This window comes from Oncorhynchus keta, unplaced genomic scaffold, assembly GCF_023373465.1.
Source record: "Oncorhynchus keta strain PuntledgeMale-10-30-2019 unplaced genomic scaffold, Oket_V2 Un_scaffold_5444_pilon_pilon, whole genome shotgun sequence".
Taxonomy (NCBI): domain Eukaryota; kingdom Metazoa; phylum Chordata; class Actinopteri; order Salmoniformes; family Salmonidae; genus Oncorhynchus; species Oncorhynchus keta.
This window is the reverse complement of record NW_026290960.1, coordinates 621,348-644,208: the sequence shown is the minus strand read 5'-3', so window position 1 is coordinate 644,208 and position 22,861 is coordinate 621,348. Positions and strand designations below refer to the sequence as shown.

General features: G+C 46.5%; 1 protein-coding gene and 1 long non-coding RNA gene across 9 annotated transcripts in view; one reads left to right on the top strand and one right to left on the bottom strand.

Moving 5' to 3' along the window:
* The window catches only part of trpm7 (transient receptor potential cation channel, subfamily M, member 7), an 88,559-nt gene extending 66,828 nt beyond the window's left edge, over nucleotides 1–21,731 (bottom strand). For 2 of the 4 annotated variants that reach the window (XM_052516731.1, XM_052516733.1), the window contains exons 1-2: nucleotides 21,540–21,731; nucleotides 3,726–3,805 (exon numbers count right to left, since the gene is read on the bottom strand). In XM_052516731.1, coding sequence (XP_052372691.1) covers nucleotides 3,726–3,805; nucleotides 21,540–21,542 — 83 coding nt within the window. In that variant the 5' untranslated portion in view covers nucleotides 21,543–21,731. The remainder of the gene's footprint in view (nucleotides 1–3,725; nucleotides 3,806–21,539) is intronic. The other 2 variants (XM_052516730.1, XM_052516729.1) reach the window with 1 other exon arrangement.
* On the top strand, nucleotides 208–1,663 carry LOC127929142 (uncharacterized). Of its 5 annotated transcripts, none has more exons than XR_008133363.1 (3): nucleotides 208–494; nucleotides 774–1,005; nucleotides 1,238–1,663. It is a non-coding gene; the product is annotated as an uncharacterized LOC127929142 (long non-coding RNA). The 5 variants fall into 5 exon arrangements; XR_008133367.1 differs by having other exon boundaries at nucleotides 213–494; nucleotides 774–889; nucleotides 1,064–1,663; XR_008133365.1 differs by having other exon boundaries at nucleotides 213–494; nucleotides 774–947; nucleotides 1,064–1,663.
* Nucleotides 21,732–22,861: the final 1,130 nt, after the last annotated feature.

Sequence of the window (22,861 nt, the reverse complement as noted above, 5' to 3'; positions counted from 1 at the left end):
ACTAAAAAGCATTTAGAAAGAGGGGAGATCTATAGATGCAACAACTAGCATGGGTTGCTAATATGACTAGGATTGTGTCTTTGGCTGCTGGAACAATGAAAGAAAGCTGGTTTCAATGGCATAAGGAAGTATTTATCAAATAATTGGTCTGATTTTGGCTAGGCTACTTTCAAACTGCTGACTGCCTCTGCTCAGAGATGCAAGGTGGATGATACGCGGTGAGCAACAGACACTGGTCTTTCTCTCCTCTCAGAGGTACAAGGTGGATGATACGCGGTGAGCAACAGACACTGGTCTTTCTCTCCTCTCAGAGGTACAAGGTGGATGATACGCGGTGAGCAACAGACACTGGTCTTTCTCTCCTCTCAGAGGTACAAGGTGGATGATACGCGGTGAGCAACAGACACTGGTCTTTCTCTCCTCTCAGAGGTACAAGGTGGATGATACGCGGTGAGCAACAGACACTGGTCTTTCTCTCCTCTCAGAGGTACAAGGTGGATGATACGCGGTGAGCAACAGACACTGGTCTTTCTCTCCTCTCAGAGACACTGTACAAGGTGGATGATACTGCGGTGAGCAACAGACACTGCAAGGTGGATGATACACGGTGAGCAGACACTGGTGCTTTCTCTCCTCTCAGAGGTACAAGGTGGATGATACGCGGTGAGCAACAGAGCAACAGACACTGGTCTTTCTCTCCTCTCAGAGGTACAAGGTGGATGATACACGGTGAGCAACAGACACTGGTCTTTCTCTCTTCTCAGAGGTACAAGGTGGATGATACGCGGTGAGCAACAGACACTGGTCTTTCTCTCCTCTCAGAGGTACAAGGTGGATGATACGCGGTGAGCAACAGACACTGGTCTTTCTCTCCTCTCAGAGGTACAAGGTGGATGATACGCGGTGAGCAACAGACACTGGTCTTTCTCTCCTCTCAGAGGTACAAGGTGGATGATACGCGGTGAGCAACAGACACTGGTCTTTCTCTCCTCTCAGAGGTACAAGGTGGATGATACACGGTGAGCAACAGACACTGGTCTTTCTCTCCTCTCAGAGGTACAAGGTGGATGATACACGGTGAGCAACAGACACTGGTCTTTCTCTCCTCTCAGAGGTACAAGGTGGATGATACGCGGTGAGCAACAGACACTGGTCTTTCTCTCTTCTCAGAGGTACAAGGTGGATGATACACGGTGAGCAACAGACACTGGTCTTTCTCTCCTCTCAGAGATGCAAGGTGGATGATACGCGGTGAGCAACAGACACTGGTCTTTCTCTCCTCTCAGAGGTACAAGGTGGATGATACGCGGTGAGCAACAGACACTGGTCTTTCTCTCCTCTCAGAGGTACAAGGTGGATGATACGCGGTGAGCAACAGACACTGGTCTTTCTCTCCTCTCAGAGGTACAAGGTGGATGATACGCGGTGAGCAACAGACACTGGTCTTTCTCTCCTCTCAGAGGTACAAGGTGGATGATACGCGGTGAGCAACAGACACTGGTCTTTCTCTCCTCTCAGAGGTACAAGGTGGATGATACGCGGTGAGCAACAGACACTGGTCTTTCTCTCCGCTCTTGTTTGATTTGAACAAACCGTGCCTCCAGTAGGCTTTGGTTTCCGCTCTGCGAGCTTCGGTTAATAATGCCATGGGTGGGATGGAGACATGGAGAGAAAGCATAAAGGATCTTAGCTGACTGCATAAAGCCATTGGGCCACCACGAGCTGCCAGAACAGCTTCAATGTGCATAGGCATGGAAATTCCATAATTTGTTGCTTTGTTGGTGGTGGTGGAAGACGCGGTCTCCGGTACCACTCCAGAATAAAGATTAGTCTTGAGCCCTGAGAAGCTATATTTACGAGCGCTCCAATGTAGAAATGTTTTGAAAGTTTAAAACGAGTAAAAATTCATGAACATTTTACAAAATGTAGTCCTGTTGTTGTCTATTTAGCAAACTATTGGTGATGAGATGGTATAAAACTGTTTTTACACTAAGTGATGCAATGCTAGGTTGGCTATTTTAGCTAGGCTAACATTAGCAAGCTAGCACAGTATCTTGATCTTCCCTTTTATCTTTCCAATCAGTTTCAGATGAGCAGCACTCAGTGAGTCAGTGGTCACCCTCGTGAAAAAGTAGCTTAATGGAGATGCCAATACAAAAGACAAGAAAAGTGCCGGACATAAGATCGAAGGAGTGCAGTAGACTAAGTAAATTAATGGCTACATAGCCATCTACACTGTACAATAGACTGGTACTATGCAGTCAGCTAGCTAGCTATACTTATTCCCAGACAGTAAATCAATAATTTAGCTAATAAAAGCAAAATCTAATTAGTCTTTATTGGGTAACCCCATCATTGTTAAGGCCAGACATTTTCATCATATGATTATGGCAGGGTTCAAAGAGAGGCAACAGAGAGAGTGAGCATCCCCCATGCTGAGGCAGGGAGAGGATGAACAGGTCATCAGGTGAGAATGAGTTATAAGGCACTATAAGTTCAACTCCTCATCTTTGCAGACTACGGCCCAAGTGAAACAACAAAATGACTGCTGTCTGCATTCTGAATTCATTTGGTTGTCATGGCAGGGATCAGAGACAGTCCGTAGAGAAAGGGGAGAGCACAGGGTGATGACAAACAGGACATCACATAAACATTTTACATTTGAGTTATAAGGCAGTCTGGTAAAACACGTTGCACTGCTATTTACATCACTATCGGTTCAGCGCTCATCTTTTCTGACTGCATTTTCCCTTAGAAAGTCAACAGAAACAACCATTTCACAGCAAATAAAATAAAATCTCCCAAGCCCCCGGACCCCCTGTAGATGGGTGTTGACACGGGAACCAATTGACCCTGAACCTTCCAACATCCAACACAAAGTTACACCCTTGGCTGGCTGGCTGTTGGTGGATAACCTAGTAGTTGGGCTACACCCTGACCTAACACCACATCTTACTTACTACAGTAGAGGTTAAGTTTCACCTTCTGGCCTTTACTGACACACTCAGTGTAATTACAGATTGCAGTGTACTAACCCCACCATGCAGGTAATAATGGGAGAGAGAGATACATGCGAGAGAAAGAGACAGAAAGACATACTCTGTCATATCTGGAGTATTTCTCCTGTTCTTATCCAGTGTCCTGTGTGAATTTAAGTATGCTCCCTCTAACTCTCTCCTCTAGGAGGACCAGAGTCCTAGGACCATGCCTCAGGACAACATGGCCTGATGACTCCTTGCTGTCCCCAGTCCACCTGCTGCTGCTCCAGTTTCAACTGTTCTACTTGCGGCTATGGAACCCCGACCTGTTCACCGGATGTGATAACTTGTCCCGGACCTGCTGCATTCGACTCTCTCTCTATGATTGGCTATGGAAAGCCAACTGACATTTACTGCTGAGGTGCTGACCTGTTGCACCTTCTACAACCACTGATTAATTATTATTATTTGACCCTGCTGGTCATTTATGAACGTTTGAACATCTTGGCCATGTACTGTTATAATCCCCACCCAGCACAGCCAAAAGAGGAATGCCCACCCCGCAGAGCTTGGTTCCTCTCTAGGGTTCTTCCTGGGTTCCTGCCTTTCTAGGGAGTTTTCCTAGCAATCTTGCTTCTGCGTCTGCATTGCTTGCTGTTTGGGGTTTTAGGCTGAGTTTCCGTATAGCACTTTGTGACATCGGCTGATATAAAAAGGGCTTTATAAATACATTTGATTGATTGATACCTGTGGGGGTCTTTCGACACTGGAAGTATGTGGACACATTCCCTCTTGGTGAAAGTGCTTTCTATCCAGGATTTCTGGGACTGTGGAGAGAGGAGACAGAAATATAATGAATCACAATGTTACAAATTGTCTCCCTGTATCAGAGATCACTATAGTAGGGAAACCATGGGCCAATGTACAGTTCAAACGGGGCTGTAGCTGGTCTACTTTGTTGCTCAATTGACTTACCCTGAACATTCACCATCTTGGCCAAAAGTTGAGAATAACACAAATATTAATTTCCAAAGTCTGCTGCTTCAGTGTCTTTAGATATTTTTGTCAGATGTTACTATGGAATACTGAAGTATAATTACAAGCATTTTACAAGTGTCAAAGGCTTTTATTGACAATTACATGAAGTTGATGCAAAGAGCCAATATTTGCAGTGTTGACCCTTCTTTTTCAAGACCTCTGCAATCCACCCTGGCATGCTGTCGATTAACTTCTGAGCCACATCCTGACTGATGGCAGTCCATTCTTGCATAATCAATGCTTGGAGTTTGTCAGAATTTGTGGGTTTTTGTTTGTCCACCCACCACTTGAGGATTGACCACAAGTTCATGGGATTAAGGTCTGGGGAGATTCCTGGCCATGGACCCAAAATATCTGTTTTGTTCTCCGAGACACTTAGTTATCACTTTTGCCTTATGGCAAGTTTCTCCATCATGCTGGAAAATGCATTGTTCGTCACCAAACTGTTCCTGAACGGTTGGGAGAAGCCCTTTTTGTGCAAAGCAATGATGACGGCATGTGTTTCCTTGCAGGTAACCATGGTTGACAGAGGAAGAACAATGATTCCAAGCACCACCCTCCTTTTGAAGCTTCCAGTCTGTTATTCAAACTCAATCAGCATGACAGAGTCATCTCCATGCTTGTCCCCGTCAAGACTCACACCTGTGTTATCGAGAGAATCACTGACATGTCAGCTGGTCCTTGTGGCCGGGCTGAAATGCAGTCGAAATGTGTTTTGGGGATTCAGTTCATTTGCATGGCAAATAGGGACTTGGCAATTAATTGCAATTCATCTGATCATTCTTCATAACATTCTGGAGTATATGCAAATTGCCATCATACAAACTGAGGCAGCAGACTTTGTGAAAATAAATATTTGTGTCATTCTCAAAACTTGTCCATGACTGTACATACATACAATTTGAACTCATGTCAACACAAATACAAGACAATATTTTCACAGTTAAAGGCAGTCCAATCAATGTTTGCTGTGGTAACTAACCAGTAACCAGAGCCGAGCTCCCCCCAGGGGCACCCCAAACTAGTCAGCCAGGAGCTCCTAGTGACCCCCTAATCCAGGAGGCTCAGTATTCTGATTGATAAACTAATAAATGTAATCAGACTAAATCCTGCTGTGTATTAGACCAGAGCTGCTAGTGCTGCCAAGTGGACAGCAGTGTGTGTGTGTGTGTGTGAACAGCGCAGTCCGTTCACAACCACAAACTCTCTCACTCTCCTGAGACAGGCGGCCGAGCGTCCAGCGAGAGCGAGGGCTTTATGTCAGAAGAATTTTTAATTATTTTTCAGGGTTCCATCGTTCCGATAGCTTTTTGTTCCTGGTTCTAAACAACACAGGGCCTCACAGACGATTAGCACCAATAATCCTTCCCTTCACAAAGGAACAGGCTGAAATTCTTCACCTCCTCCTAACTCAGAGAAGTACACAACACTGGGAATGACCAGGTTTGAAGAGGCCTAGTAGCCCTGTTGTCTTCCCACAGTGAAAGAACATAACCAGCCAGAAACAGGTTTAGGACAACAGGCGTTTCAGAAACAGAGCTTGAAGGTCAAATGGAAGTTGTAACACAGCAGTGGCACATCAAACGTTCTAGAACAACAGAAGTAGAACGTAATTCTAAAACAGGAGGTAGAAGACCAGAAGTTCTAAAACAACAGAAGTAGAACAGAATTCTAAAACAGGAGGTAGAAGACCAGAAGTTGTAGAACAACAGAAGTAGAACAGAATTCTAAAACAGGAGGTAGAAGACCAGAAGTTGTAGAACAACAGAAGTAGAACAGAATTCTAAAACAGGAGGTAGAAGACCAGAAGTTGTAGAACAACAGAAGTAGAACAGAATTCTAAAACAGGAGGTAGAAGACCAGAAGTTGTAGAACAACAGAAGTAGAACAGAATTCTAAAACAGGAGGTAGAAGACCAGAAGTTGTAGAACAGAATTCTAAAACAGGAGGTAGAAGACCAGAAGTTCTAGAACAACAGAAGTAGAACGGAATTCTAAAACAGGAGGTAGAAGACCAGAAGTTCTAAAACAGAAGTAGAACAGAATTCTAAAACAGGAGGTAGAAGACCAGAAGTTCTAGAACAACAGAAGTAGAACGTAATTCTAAAACAGGAGGTAGAAGACCAGAAGTTCTAAAACAGAAGTAGAACAGAATTCTAAAACAGGAGGTAGAAGACCAGAAGTTGTAGAACAACAGAAGTAGAACAGAATTCTAAAACAGGAGGTAGAAGACCAGAAGTTGTAGAACAACAGAAGTAGAACAGAATTCTAAAACAGGAGGTAGAAGACCAGAAGTTGTAGAACAACAGAAGTAGAACAGAATTCTAAAACAGGAGGTAGAAGACCAGAAGTTGTAGAACAGAAGTAGAACAGAATTCTAAAACAGGAGGTAGAAGACCAGAAGTTGTAGAACAACAGAAGTAGAACAGAATTCTAAAACAGGAGGTAGAAGACCAGAAGTTGTAGAACAACAGAAGTAGAACAGAATTCTAAAACAGGAGGTAGAAGACCAGAAGTTGTAGAACAGAAGTAGAACAGAATTCTAAAACAGGAGGTAGAAGACCAGAAGTTGTAGAACAACAGAAGTAGAACAGAATTCTAAAACAGGAGGTAGAAGACCAGAAGTTGTAGAACAGAATTCTAAAACAGGAGGTAGAAGACCAGAAGTTGTAGAACAACAGAAGTAGAACAGAATTCTAAAACAGGAGGTAGAAGACCAGAAGTTGTAGAACAACAGAAGTAGAACAGAATTCTAAAACAGGAGGTAGAAGACCAGAAGTTCTAGAACAGAAGTAGAACAGAATTCTAAAACAGGTAGAAGACCAGAAGTTGTAGAACAACAGAAGTTCTAAAACAGGAGGTAGAAGACCAGAAGTTGTAGAACAACAGAAGTTCTAAAACACAGATAAAACAGGTCGTCTACCTGGAAGTTGTCCTCTTCTTCATCGCGGTGGTGTTCAAGGGCTGAGTACAGGAACATACCAAATAACCTTCATGCATCTCCTGGCCAACCAACCACACCAGCACTGCAGACCAGCAGCACAGCATCAACAGATCTCCACAGATACCATCTGTCACTATATCTTCCTCTCCCACGCTCTGTCCCTCAACACATAATCGTTCCAGTCTCAAAGTCTAAAAGGTGATGGAAAATTGCAAATCCGTGTCAGTTAAAAGCTGAGCGATCAGTGAGCAGTAGAGAGAAACCTTGTGTTACTCTAACTGTGAATAGGAGTTAATCTGTAAGACAGAGACACTCAGAGGGCTGATGAATGTTTCTGAGACACACTGCTTATTACCCGAGAGAGAGAGAGAGAGAGAGAGAGAGAGGGGCAGGATGGTAGAGGCCTCAGTAATTTAGATCTTCTCCAGACCACCTGCTGAGACAGTCTCACTCGTCACGTGAGCATGTTTCATTCAACCAACCACCTCCACTATATACACAAGGCCCACAGGTTAGGTACTTACAGGACGACTTGGTAAGGCTTACCAAGGCAACTAATAGCCACTGGGAGCGACTCACTTCCCACTGAAACTAGGCCCAACTCTGGTCAATGGCATTACTGCTATTCAAATCTGTTCTAGCCTGGTCAAGCAGACTGTCCGCTGTGTTCACGTTGACGTGAAGTTAAACAGAATGTGAGCGATCGAGAGATCAAGCTGATTTCACAAGGCTATCTGTGGGGGATATATATACAGTTACATATTGCAATATTATATAGATATTTGACTCAAAGTATCGATTTGTAAAAAACAATTATATGTATAGGCCTATATACAGTACATATCAAAAGTTTGGACACACCTACTCATTCAATGGGTTTCCTTTATTTGTACTATTTTCTACATTGTAGAATAATAGTGAAGACATCAAAACAATGAAATAACACATATGGAATCATGTAGTAACCAAAAAAGAAAAATGTTTTTTTTGCACACTCTGGGCACAGCTTCAAGAGGTTGTCACTTGGAATACATTTCAATTAACAGGTGTGTCTTGTTAAAAGTAAATTTGTGGAATTTCTTTCCTTCTTAATGCATTTGAGCCAATCAGTTGTGTTGTGACAAGGTAGGGGGGGTATACAGAAGATATGGACTTGGACTTTTACCAAATAGAGCTTATGGCAATAACAGCTCAAATAAGCAAAGAGAAACGGTCTCATTACTTTAAGACATGAAGGTCAGTCAATGCTGAAAATGTCAAGAACTTTGAATGTTTCTTCAAGTGCAGTCACACAAACCATCAAGCGCTATGATGAAACTGGCTCATGAGGACCGCCACAGGAATGGAAGACCCAGTTACCTCTGCTGCAGATGATAAGTTCATTATAGTTACCAACCTCAGAAATTGCAGCCCAAATAAATGCTTCAGAGTTCAAGTAACAGACATCTCAACATCAACTGTTTAGAGGAGACTGTGTGAATCAGGCCTTCATGGTCGAATTGCTGCATAGAAACCACTACTACAGGACATCAATAAGAAGAACAGACGAGCTTGGGCCAAGAAACACGAGCAAATGGACATTAGGACAGATTCCCACCGGTCTTTGTTCAGAGTCCAAATTTGAGATTTTTGGTTCCAACCGTCGTGGTCTTTGTGAGACTCAGAGTTCATGAACAGATGATCTCTGCATGGGTGGTTCCCAGCGTGAAGCATGGAGGAGGAGGTGTGATGTGGGGGGGGCTTTGCTGGTGACACTGTCTGTGATTTATTTAGAATTCAAGGCACTTAACCAGCATAGCTACCACAGCATTCTGCAGCGATACGCTATCCAATCTGGTTTGCGCTTAGTGGGACTATCATTTGTTTTCCAACAGGACAATGACCCAACACACCTGCAGGTTGTGTAAGGGCTATTTGACCAAGGAGAGTGATGGAGCGCTGCATCAGATGACCTGGCCATCACAATCACCCGACCTCAACCCAATTGAGATGGTTTGGGATGAGTTGGACAGCAGAGTGAAGGAAAAGCAGCCAACAAGTTCTCAGCATATGTGGGAACTCCAAGACTGTTGGAAAATAATTCCAGGTGAAGCTGGTTGAGAGAAAGCCAAGAGTAAGCAAAGCTGTCAAAGCCAAGGGTGGCTAATTTGAAGAATCTCAAATCAAAAATATATTTTGATTTGTTTAACACTTTTTTTGGTTACTACATGATTCCATATTTTTGAGGTCTTCACTATTATTCTGCAATGTAAAATAAAAATAAAAAAGAACAACCAACCCTTCAATGAGTAGGTGTCCAAACTTTTGACTGTATAATATATTTATTTATGCTATAGTAGGTAGGCTTAGCGAGCGCTAGTCGGCTGTACCTGCACCAAAACTCCTGTATTTTTCATCCTATAGCTTGTTTTCAATCTTCTTTTTAAATGATGAGTCGACATGTTTCCAGCTCTTTTATTTCCCTGGCTGATCAAATCTCGTTCTCATGCTCTCTTCTTGTCTCTCTGCAGCAGACACTCTCTATAGTGAGCAATATGTTTAGAACATCAAAGCACAAAGTCACAGTATCGAATCGCAATATATATAGAATTGTGACAATCGCAATACATATCTTATCGGCACCTAAGTATCGTGATAATATTGTGAGTCCCTGGCAATTCCCAGGACTATTCATTATGGTAAAACTATCTTCAATAGAATGGTGATATTATGATAACAGGAGAAGATTTGAATGCTTCAGATAATGAACACAGGACATCTCATTCATTCAGGTGGTCTGACGGTTAATAGTGTTAACAGAGGGTTGTTAGAGAGGCTTTGGTCCCCGCTGACCTGTCTCCATGGTACCTGAGAATGTCAGGCAACAAAAGACTCAATTTAGATGCACTTTAAAGCCCCAGCCAGGAACACAAACACATCTCTCTCCCTCTACCTCCCTCCCCCTCTCTCTCTACCTCCCTCATTCCCCCTCTCTCTATCTCCCTCGTCACTAGCTGTACCCTTACCTCCCTCCCTCCCTCTCTGCCAAACAGAGGAAGGGCTCTTTTTGGCCACTTAGTCTTCCTGTAGGAAATTAACCAGCCCCATTTCCACACACACAGTTGACCCTTTACCTTCTGACGACATGAGTCGGTTTCACAAAGCACCCAACTCCCCACCCACTCTCCAACCCTCACAAAGCACCCAACTCCCCACCCACTCTCCAACCCTCACGAAGCACCCAACTCCCCACCCACTCTCCAACCCTCACGAAGCACCCAACTCCCCACCCACTCTCCAACCCTCACGAAGCACCCAACTCCCCACCCACTCTCCAACCCTCACGAAGCACCCAACTCCCCACCCACTCTCCAACCCTCACGAAGCACCCAACTCTCCACCCACTCTCCAACCCTCACGAAGCACCCAACTCCCCACCCACTCCCAACCCTCATGAAGCACCCAACTCCCCACCCACTCTCCAACCCTCACGAAGCACCCAACTCCAACCCTCTCCAACCCTCACGAAGCACCCAACTCTCCACCCACTCTCCAACCCTCACGAAGCACCCAACTCCCCACCCACTCTCCAACCCTCACGAAGCACCCAACTCTCCACCCACTCTCCAACCCTCACGAAGCACCCAACTCCCCACCCACTCTCCAACCCTCACGAAGCACCCAACTCCCCACCCACTCTCCAACCCTCACGAAGCACCCAACTCTCCACCCACTCTCCAACCCTCACGAAGCACCCAACTCCCCACCCACTCTCCAACCCGTTTCCCAGGTCGGAGGGCTGTGGCAGTGACAGAGAAAGGTGGCTAAATGCACACCACAGCCCTGGCCTGCAGCCCTAGTTAACCTCTCGTCTCCCACTCCTCTGGCCAACATGCCTGACTGACTCATAGAATTCCAGATAACATCTGGCCAGCCAACCAGCCTGTTCTCACACTGATAATGAGTCTATAAACTGGGGGAGAGAGAAGACATAAGCATGAAGTAGTGGTGCTGGGGTGTTAATAACAAGAGAGAGTTTATACTGTTGTTACCTGCCAGGCTGGCGGTCCAGGCAAGGCGCATGACAAAGCTGAGAATCTCAGGGTCAAACAGGAGAATGTGTAAAAGGCTGGTAGCCTATTGGTTAAGAACGTTGGACCAGTAACTGAAAGGTCGCTGGTTCAATTCCCAGAGCCGACTAGGTGAAAAATCTGTCGTTGTGCCCTTGAGCAAGGTACTTAACCCTAATTGCTTGTGTAAGTTGCTCTGGATAACAGCGTCTGCTATATGACAACAAAAAGTCAGTGTAAAAGAGGTGGAGTCATCTTCAGAAGGCCAGTGTTGATTGAAAAATGCTCTGCATTTTTTTTGTGTTTTTTTTTTACAATAAAGATAATTGAAAATGCTTCAAATCACCTTCCTTTGTCCTCTACGAGAGGCTGGGTGAATAGGCTTACCTCTCACATAAAGTGGTTTGCACACTGGCCTTGCCTCTGTAGCAGACACAGACAGACCGCTATCTTTATCACCTCTAAATAGGCATTATTAATATTACTAAAACAAAGACAGAAGGATTAGGTGGACACACCACAAGGGAGAGATAAGGAGATAAGAGGGGAAGAACTACACTGAACAAAAATATAAAATGCAACATGTAAAGTGTGGGTCCCATGTTTCATGAGATCCTAGAGGCTTATTGCTCTCATATTTTACACACATCCGTTTACATCCCTGTTAGTGAGCATTTCTCCTTTACCAAGATAATCCATCTACATGACAGGTGACATGACAGGTGACAAGAAGCTGATGAAACAGCATGATCATTACACAGGTTCACCTTGTGCCGGGGACATAAAAAGGCCACTCTAAAATGTGCAGTTTTGTCACACAACACAATGCCACAAATGTCTCAAGGTTTGAGGGAGTGTGCAATTGGCATGCTGACTGCAATCAGCATTTTTGGACACCGATTATGGCCGATAACGCTAATGTACTAGAATTCAAGGCACACTTAACCAGCATGGCGACCACAGCATTCTGCAGCGATACACAATCCCATCTGGTTTGCCCTTAGTGGGAATATATATTTTGTTTTTCAACAATGACCCAACACACCTCCAGACTGTGTAAGGGCTATTTGACCAAGAAGGAGAGTGATGGAGCGCTACATCAGATGATCTAGCTTCCACAATCACACGACCTCAACCCAATTGAGATACGGAACATGTTAACATGTAGGCCCATGTAACTAGCCTGTCACAAGAGACAACAGGATACCTAGAGAGTAGGTACACGCTGGGGTGATGTTTCCCCCCGGTGAATATGTAGGATTAGCTTCCCCTCCTCCAATCAAATCAAATGTTATTTGTCAAATGCTTCGTAAACAACGGGTGTAGAGTAACTAATGCTTACTTACGGGCCCTTCCCAACAATGCAATCCCAACCTTAGCCATTAGTGAGGGACAGAAAATGAAAAACTGACCCCAAACTAGCATCTAAGGGCAACTTCAACATACACCAGTATTTGTATTTACTAAGGATCCCTATTAGCTGCTGCCAAGTCAGCAGCTACGCTTTCTGGGGTCCAGCAACATGAAGGCAGTAATATACATTATAATACAATTTAAACATTAAAATACATTTCACAACACATTAAGTGTGCCCCCTCAGGCCACTACTCTACTACCACATACCCACAACACAAAATCCATGTGTACATGTGTGTATAGTGAGTATGATAGTGTGTGTGTGTCGGTGTGTCTCTTCACAGTCCCCGCTGTTCCATAACGTGTATTATTATCTTTATTTTATTGAATTTTACTGCTTGCATCAGTTACTTGATGTGGAATAGAGTTCCATGTTGTCATTGCTCTTTGTAGTACTGTGCTCCTCGCATAATCTGTTCTGGACTTGGGGACTGAAGAGACCTCTGGTGGCATGTCTGGTTGGGTATGCATGGGTGTCTGATCTGTGTACTAGTAGTTTAAAACAGACAGCTCTGTGCATTCAACATGTCAACACTTCTCACAAATACAAGTAGTGATTAAGTCAATCTTTCCTCTACTCAAATCACATCAGTCCAGTCCAATTACCTGAGCCTGGAGAGATTGACACATTAGCTTTCTGTGTACATTTAAGGGCCAACCGTACTGCCCTGTTCTGGGCCAGTTGTACTTTTCTTAAGTCCCTCTTTGTGGCATCTGACCACATAACTGGACAGTAGTCCAGGTACGACAAAAATAGGACCTGTATGACCTACCTTGTTGACAGCGTTGTTAAGGACAGACCTCTCCCCAGTCCCTCTTCACCAGTAGGTAGTTGCACGGCCCCACTTCCCACCCGGGCGGGTAGTGGCACGGCCCCACTTCCCACCCGGGTAGGTAGTTGCACGGCCCCACTTCCCACCCGGGCAGGTAGTGGCACGGCCCCACTTCCCACCCGGGTAGGTAGTGGCAAGGCCCCACTTCCCACCCGGGTAGGTAGTGGCACGGCACCACTTCCCACCCGGGTAGGTAGTGGCACGGCCCCACTTCCCACCCGGGTAGGTAGTGGCACGGCACCACTTCCCACCCGGGTTCCCCCACCCCCACCCGGGTAGGTGCAAGGCCCCACTTCCCACCCGGGTAGGTGGGCACCCCACTTCCCACCCGGGCAGGTAGTGGCACCACTTCCCACCCGGGTAGGTAGTGGCAAGGCCCCACTTCCCACCCGGGTAGGTAGTGGCACGGCACCACTTCCCACCCGGGTAGGTAGTGGCACGGCACCACTTCCCACCCGGGTAGGTAGTGGCACGGCACCACTTCCCACCCGGGTAGGTAGTGGCAGGGCCCCACTTCCCACCCGGGTAGGTAGTGGCACGGCCCCACTTCCCACCCGGGTAGGTAGTGGCACGGCCCATAACAGTTGCACAGTGGAATCTACTCTAAGAGAACTATCACTCTCCTCCCTTCATAATAAATCAATATTTATTGTAGACACCACCATAAACATGTCCTTAAATGTCCTGACTGCTCTTCATAAAACACCATAAACTACTGCCCTCAATGACCCAGAGTTGTAATACAACTCCAATCATTGCCTGACATTTTACAGCATTAATGAAGGTCAATAAGCTTGGACATTGGAAAAGATAAGATTCAGGCTGTCACTATGATTGATCTCATAGCTAAAGCAAAAAGTACTACAATCATCAACATGGCATAATGTTGTTATAAGTCCTATTACCACACAACATGATAATGTTATTTATATTAACTGTAGCTACATGATATGATAATGTTGTTAAAGTATCTATAGCTGGCTGTAGATGGCTGCCTCAAGCAGGTTAAACTCCCTCAACGTCAGCAGGACTAAGGAGTTGATGGTGGACTACAGGAAACAGGGGCTGGAGCACACCCCTCCACTGGGCCACAGTGGAGAGGGTCAAGTTCCTCTGTGTCCACATCACTGAGGACTTAACATGGTCCTCTCACACCAGCACGGTGGTGAAGAAGGCACGGCAGCACGGTGGTGAAGGCACGGCAGCACGGTGGTGAAGAAGGCACGGCAGCACGGTGGTGAAGAAGGCAGCACGGTGGTGAAGAAGGCAGCACGGTGGTGAAGAAGGCACGGCAGCACGGCGGTGAAGAAGGCACGGCGGTGAAGAAGGCACGGCAGCACGGTGGTGAAGACGGCAGCACGGTGGTGAAGAAGGCACGGCAGCACGGCGGTGAAGAAGGGTGGTGAAGAAGCACGGCAGCACGGTGGTGAAGGCACGGTGGTGAAGAAGACGGCGGGTGGTGAGAAGCACGGCAGCACGGGCGGTGAAGAGCACGGTGGTGAAGAAAGCACGGCAGCACGGTGGTGAAGAAGGCACGGCGGTGAAGGCACGGCAGCACGGCGGTGAAGAAGGCACGGCAGCACGGTGGTGAAGAAGGCACGGCGGTGAAGAAGGCACGGCGGTGAAGAAGGCACGGTGGTGAAGAAGGCACGGTGGTGAAGAAGGCACGGCAGCACGGTGGTGAAGAAGGCACGGCAGCACGGTGGTGAAGAAGGCACGGCAGCACGGCGGTGAAGAAGGCACGGCAGCACGGCGGTGAAGAAGGCACGGCAGCACGGTGGTGAAGAAGGCACGGTGGTGAAGAAGGCACGGCGGTGAAGAAGGCACGGCAGCACGGTGGTGAAGAAGGCACGGCAGCACGGTGGGCAGTGAAGACGGCAGCACGGCGGTGAAGCACGGCAGCACGGTGAAGAAGGCACGGCAGCACGGCGGTGAAGAAGGCACGCAGCACGGTGAAGAAGGCACGGTGGTGAAGGCGGTGAAGAAGGCACGGCGGTGAAGAAGGCACGGCAGCACGGTGGTGAAGAAGGCACGGCAGCACGGTGGTGAAGAAGGCACGGCAGCACGGTGGTGAAGAAGGCACGGCGGTGAAGAAGGCACGGCAGCACGGTGGTGAAGAAGGCACGGTGGTGAAGAAGGCACGGCGGTGAAGAAGGCACGGTGGTGAAGAAGGCACGGTGGTGAAGAAGGCACGGCAGGTGGTGAAGAAGGCACGGTGGTGAAGAAGGCAGCAAGAAGGCGGTGGTGAAGAAGGCACGGTGGTGAAGGCGGCAGCACGGTGGTGAAGGCAGCACGGCGGTGAAGAAGGCACGGCGGTGAAGAAGGCACGGCAAGAAGGCACGGCGGTGAAGAAGGCACGGTGGTGAAGAAGGCACGGTGGTGAAGAAGGCACGGTGGTGAAGAAGGCACGGTGGTGAAGAAGGCACGGTGGTGAAGAAGGCACGGGTGGTGAAGAAGGCAGGCAGCACGGTGGCACGGTGGTGAAGAAGGCACGGCAGCACGGTGGTGAAGAAGGCACGGCAGCACGGCGGTGAAGAAGGCACGGCAGCACGGCGGTGAAGAAGGCACGGCAGCACGGCGGTGAAGAAGGCACGGCAGGTGAAGAAGGCGGTGAAGAAGGCGGCAGCACGGTGGTGAAGAAGGCACGGCAGCACGGTGGTGAAGAAGGCACGGCAAAGAAGGCACGGCAGCACGGCGGTGAAGAAGGCACGGCAGCACGGCGGTGAAGAAGGCACGGCAGCACGGTGGTGAAGAAGGCACGGCGGTGAAGAAGGCACGGCAGCACGGTGGTGAAGAAGGCACGGCAGCACGGTGGTGAAGAAGGCACGGCAGCACGGTGGTGAAGAAGGCACGGCAGCACGTCCTCTCCCTTAGGAGGTTGAAACCATTTGGAATGGCCACTCAGATCCTTGGGAACTTTTACAGCTGCACTATGGAGAGCATCCTGACTGCTTGTATTACCATCTAGTATCGCAACTGCAGACAGAAGGCCCTACCGAGGGTTGTGCAGACAGCTCAGTGCATTTACAGGGGGCGAGGTCCCAGCCATCCAGGACTTACAGTGGAAAGAAAAAGTATGTGAACCCTTGGATTTAATAACTGCTTGACCCTCCTTTGGCAGCAATAACCTCAACCAACTGTTTTCTGTAGTTGTGGATCAGACCTGCACAATGGTCAGGAGGAATATTGGACCATTCCTCTTTCCAAAACTGTTTCAGTTCAGCAATATTGTTGGGATGTCTGGTGTGAACTGCTCGAGGTCATGCCACAGCATCACAGTCGGGTCGAGGTCATGCCACAGCATCACAGTCTGTTTAAGCCATTCTGTTGCATCACCTAACGTCTGTTGAGCTTCAATTGGCGGACAGATAAGCCTTACATTCTCCTGCAAATCATCTTGATAACCTTGGGAATTCATTTTTCCGTTGATGATAGCAAGCTGTCCAGTCCCTGAGGCAGTAAAGCAGCCCCAAACCATGATGCTCCCTCAACCATAGTTTGGGATACAGATGGGATGATGTTTTGATGTTGGTGTGCTGTGCCTTTTTCCTCAACACATAGTGTTGTGTGTTCCTTCCAAACAACTCCCCTGTAGTTTCTGCTGTCCACAGAATCATTCTGCCAGTAGCGCTGTGGAACATCCAGGGTTCTCTTTTGCAAACTTCAGACGTGCAGCAATGGTTTTTATGAACAGCAGTGGCTTCCATGGTGTCCTGCCATGAACACCATTCTTCTTTAGTGTTTTACATATCGTAGACTGGTCAGAGAGGTTAGCATGTCTTTAGCTGACACTAGGATTCTTAACCTCATTGAGCATTCTGCGCTGTGCTCTTGTAGTCATCTTTGCAGGACGGCCACTCCTAGGGAGAGTAGCAACAGTGCTGAACTTTCTCCATTTATAGACAATTTGTCTTACCGTTCTGATGAACAGCAAGGCTTTTAGAGATACTTTTGTAACCCTTTCCAGCTTTATGCAAGTCAACCATTCTTAAACTTAGGTCTTCTGAGATCTCTTTTGGTCGAGGCATGGTTCACATCAGGCAACGCGAGTGAGTGTCTTTATTGGGCAAGGCAGCTCTAACCAACATCTCCAATCTCGTCTCATTGATTGGACTCCAGGTTAGCTGACTCCTGACTCCAGGTTAGCTTTTGGAGAAGTCTTAGTCTAGGGGTTCATATACTTTTCCCAACCTACAATGTGAAAGTTTAAATTATGTATTCAATATAGACAAGAAAAAATACAATAATGTGTGTTATTAGTTTAAGCGCACTGTGTTTGTTGTGACAATGTCAAATTTATGCAGAAATCCAGGTAATGTCTTCACTATTATTCTACAGTGTAGAAAATAGTAAAAATCAAGAAAAACCCTTGAATGAGTAGGTGTATCTAGTACTGTATATTTATCCTGCTACTGGTCACTATTACTCCTATTTACATGTATATTCACCTATCACACATACACTGACACTCTAGCACACACACATCATTATACGACTGCCATATTGTTTACTATTATTATTATTCATCCGGTCACCAGTCACTTCCTCCTGATCCCTGCCTACATGTACATATCAACCTTAACTACTCCACTATTCCTGCACATTGTAAATGTGGTACTGGCATTGACCCTGTATATAACTTACATTCTTCTAATTATTTATTTCTATTAATTATACTATTTTGACATTGAATACGGCCCTGTTGGGTAGGGCTGGCAAGTTAAGCATTTCGCTGTACCTGTCCATGTGACTAATCAAACTTGAAACAAAGCTAAGTGTGGAGCCATGTGAAAAGTCACGGGACAGCAGTGTGACGAGCCTTCAGTTCACACTCCCAGGGAGCCCTTGTAGGCATAGTAGTGTAATATAAGAGACTCTTCTCTCAGAGTGAATAAGGTAGAACAGGAGGAGGATAGCTAGTGATGCTACTGCTACTTCACAAGAACACTGCCGCCTTCACTATTATACTGTGTCACTGCGTGAAGTAGTGAAGGCAGTGATAACAGTCTATACACTACTTACTGTATATAGAACAGGCCAGACTCCTATACAGTAGTAGTCTCCTTTGGTCCATGATTAGCCCTCTAGCAAACTGACAGTCAGGGGGTGCATTCCAGGGGGCTTGCCCTACGCAAGTTACAGTCCAGGTCCCATACATTTTAAATACATTTATTTGGGATGCAAAATTATTTGTAGATCAGCGAGTTTACATTTTTTAAAATCAGGTTGGCCGATCTTCGAGACAGTCACACTTACTCAGCATGTCTCTGCAGCGGTGGCCTGTCTGCAGCAGGGCTACGGTAAACCACCCTACTGCTACAACGTGCTAAGTGGCTGTAAGCTGAGGCATGTGACAGGCTGAAAGGGGACAGGGACTGAGGGAAACAAGGAGCAGTTCCACAACACCTGCCCTGGCCAGAACTTATTGCAGAACCAGGCTCTTCTGGGAAAGTTTGACAGAAAACCCATGGTTGGTGTCCACAATCTAGGGCTGTGTCCCAATGGCACCATTGGGACACACCACTACTAAGTAGTACACTTTATAGGGAAAAGTACCATTTAAGAGGCACCTAGAGGTCTTGTAAAAAAGTGATAGCAATGCATCATAATAGGTCATTGTAATGAATTATTCATTAACCTTCTGTGACCATTACACTAACAAGGAGTAGCATTACAACAACCTGCATATGATGCAGAGGGAGGAAGAACTTTGAGAGAACACAAATGATAACATTCACTCACTCCAAGGAATTTACAGGTTCAGACAGGACTGGTTTTCCTACACCCAGTATTCAACCCACGGCCACCTCCATCAAGTCCTTCTTACTGAAATTATACTGAACAAAAATAAATGCAACATGCAACAAATATTTTACTGAGTTACAGTTCATATAAAGATATCAGTCAATTGGCATACATGTTTAAGGCCCTAATCTATGGATGTCACATGACTGGGAATACAGATATGCATCTGTAGGTCACAGATACCTTTAAAAAAAAAAGGTAAGGGGCATGGATCAGAAAACCAGTCAATATCTGGTGTGACCCCTATTTTCCTCATGCAGCGCGACACATCTCATTCACATTGTGTTGATCAGGATGTTGATTGTGGCCTGTGGAATGTTGTCCCACTCCTATTCAATGGCTGCGCGAAGTTGCTGGATATTGGCGGGAACTGGAACACGCTGTCGTACACCTCGATCCAGAGCATCCCAAACATGCTCGACGGGTGACATGCCTGGTGAGTATGCAGGCCATGGATGAACTGGGACAATATCAACTTCCAAGAATTCTGTACAGATCCTTGCGACATGGGGCTGTGTATTATCATGCAGAAACAAGATGGCGGCAGATGAATGGCACACCAATGGGCCTCAGGGTCTCATCACAGTATCTGTGCATTCAAATTGCCATCGATAAAATCCAATTGTGTCGTTGTCCGTAGCTTAAGCCTGCCCATACCCTATAGCCCCACCGCCACCATGGGGCACTCTGTTCACAATGTTGAAATCAGCAAACCGCTCGCCCATACAACACCATACACGTGGTCTGCAGTTATGTGGCCGGTTGGACGTACTGCCAAATTCTCTAAAATAACGTTGGAGGCAGTTTATGGTAGCAAAATTAACATTCAATTCTCTGGAAACAGCTCTGGTGGACATTCCTGCAGTCAGCATGCCAATTGCTTGCTCCCTCAATACTTAAAACATCTGTGGCATTGTATTGTGTGACAAAACTGCACATTTTAAAGTGGCCTTTTATTGTCCCCAGCACAAGGTGCACCTGTGTAGTGATCATGCTGTTTAATTGGCATCTTGATATGCCACACCTGTCAGGTAGATGGATTATCTTGGCAAAGGAGAAATGCTTACTAACAGGGATGTAAACACATTTTAGAGAAATAGGCATTTTGTGTATGGAACATTTCTGCGACCTTCTATTTCAGCTCATGAAACCAACACTTTACATGTTGCGTTTATATTTTTGTTCAGTATAGAATGGACAGAGCTGTATAAAGGCCTTTGACACTTGCAAAAAAAATGATGCGTGGTCTAATGATCCCCTGTAGTCTAAAACAGATGGAAGTAGGACTGGTGTGGTTATATTGTTTAATTAAATGATGTTCTATTATATCGGGGACCATTTGCTGGTGTCCGTTCTATATCCTGTAGCCTGCATGCATTCATCTGGCCTGGTAAACCGCTGGACAGTGAACACATGCAGACTACAACAGAGCATCACACACAGCAGCATGACAACCAGACCACCGCGCACAATTAGTGACGCCACATACAGCGTCTGTCTGTCCAAACCGGCGGCGACTTGACAGTGGCCCGATGTAGCCTTAAACTCTTCAAGAGAGATGCCTTTAAAAAGTCGTGTGTTTTCAACTGACTTTTAGCGGTCTGATGACAAGCTGATCAGAAGCTTCAAACCATTTTATATATAGCTTAACTATGCTAGTCTGTGGTGGTTAACTAGATGAGGAACAATCCAGAGACTGATTCCCCTCGGGGGTTCCACAAAGACAGAAATTCGTAAGCTAATGTAGCTGGCTAAGCTATTGTTTAATGACAACATGCCATAGCAAAGACAACAATACCACGAGTTAGCGACACAATCTCTGATCATTTACGCAAAATGAAAACTAGTAGGCTAATTTTCTAGCTAGTCAAGACTGATAAATGCAAGCCTTGAATGTTGGGTCCCAGTACTGTCTCGCCGGGACAATCATCTCCACCCCTTTTCTTGGAATCCAACTTTGTCAAGTCATCGCACGAGTTGGCATGGCTCTGCAGTCACATCACTTTGTACTCAAGTCCGTTGGCGGACAGAGCTAACTGGAGCTGGCTCACTAGTTAGCATCTAACGCCATTGTGGATGGATGGTAAATGCGAACGTTAGCTCGCTTAACTACCTAGCCGCGGCATCGCTACTCAGCCAGCCGCAGTTTGCATTTCAGCGAACGTTCGGCCGATGCCTTTTTACTACCAATGCAAAAGGTGCCCAGATGTTTTACCCAGATGTCGGTGGCAAAGGCTAGCCACTGAACCATATCCAACGTTATTGTAGATAGATAGTTAAACACAAGTACGCAATACCAACTGATCATGATCTTCTTGACAATCACGTAGCATGTAAATAACTGCCAACTACTCATATCTCCTTCCTCGACTCGCTCGATCCTCCGACCTGACATTCTAGAAGCTCACATTCAACCTCAAACATTCTACTGGATTAAACAAAAACCCGCAGAAGAACACTTTGGTTGGATCTCGTACCATTCTTTTCACCGTTGAGACTCAGGAAGAGCTTCTCCGATGTCGTTATCCATCTATCGGCGGTGTTCTTTTCTGTTAGCCTTGGAAGGAAAGTCCAGTTGTCGCTGGTGAAATCTGCCCTAGCTGCAGCTCCAGCGGAAGGTTGCCTTTTCATAATTGTGCGACTCTGAACTGACGCCGCTGCGTGACGAAGCCAGCTGAGTCAGCCCCGGAGTACTGAGCACGTCACATGACCGGGGGGGTCAAATACCTGAATATTTATCTATTATTTGATTGATTAATACCCGCATTGATATTAAAGTGTATTGCCATGGAATGAGTGTTTTGATAAGTGTATTTTGCAACAGGCGTAAGCGTGTACTGTAAACAGGTTTCTAGGTCAATGTGGTAGATCTACATTATTCTCATTCTCAATCTGACTGGTACGTAGGCAATAAGTGGCAAGTCACCAGTAATAAACTACAACAGGCTGAAACATGACGAACTCCACAGATGAACCCTAAAAAATAACATTTTGCAACAGTACAAAAAGCCACCTCTAACTCATTCTCCCTCTTTACTGTACAAGTTTGATCTCTCCATCTCCCTCCCTTTCTCTTTCCCTGCTATTCTCACCCTCCCCCTCCCTCTTCCCAGGCCTTCCTCCCCCCCCCCCTCACTCTTCCCAGGCCTTCCTCCCCCCCTCCTCTTCTTCCCAGGCCTTCCTCCCCCTCTTCCCACCCTCCTCACTCTTCCCAGGCCTTCCTCCCCCTCCCTCCTCACTCTTCCCAGGCCCCCCCCACCCTCCTCACTCTTCCCAGGCCTTCCCCCACCCCCTCACTCTTCCCAGGCCTTCCTCACCCACCCTCCTCACTCTTCCCAGGCCTTCCTCCCCCTCACTCTTCCCAGGCCTTCCTCACCCACCCTCCTCACTCTTCCCAGGCCTTCCTCCCCCACCCTCCTCACTCTTCCCAGGCCTTCCTCCACCCCCTCACTCTTTCTCACTCTCATTAATGGGTACCATGGGCTCAGCAGTCAGTCAGTGCCTTTCCAAAATCAGATCACTAACTCAATATTTGCTCTTTCTAAAGTACCGGTGGTAACAAGTACAGATACAGAGCCATGTAACACTGACCAGCCCCATCCCCACAGTGACTTAGCTCACAGGTGGACAAAGATACCTGTGAAGGGCCAGTGTGGGCGCAGGCTTTTGCTCCAGCCAGGCAGTAACACAGCTGATTCAACTTATACAGTGAGTTTTTGTTAGAGTCTATAATTATTTCAGTCAGTTATGTCATAGTTAACTGTGAGCTTTAAAAAGACATGAAGTGTTAGATAAAGTA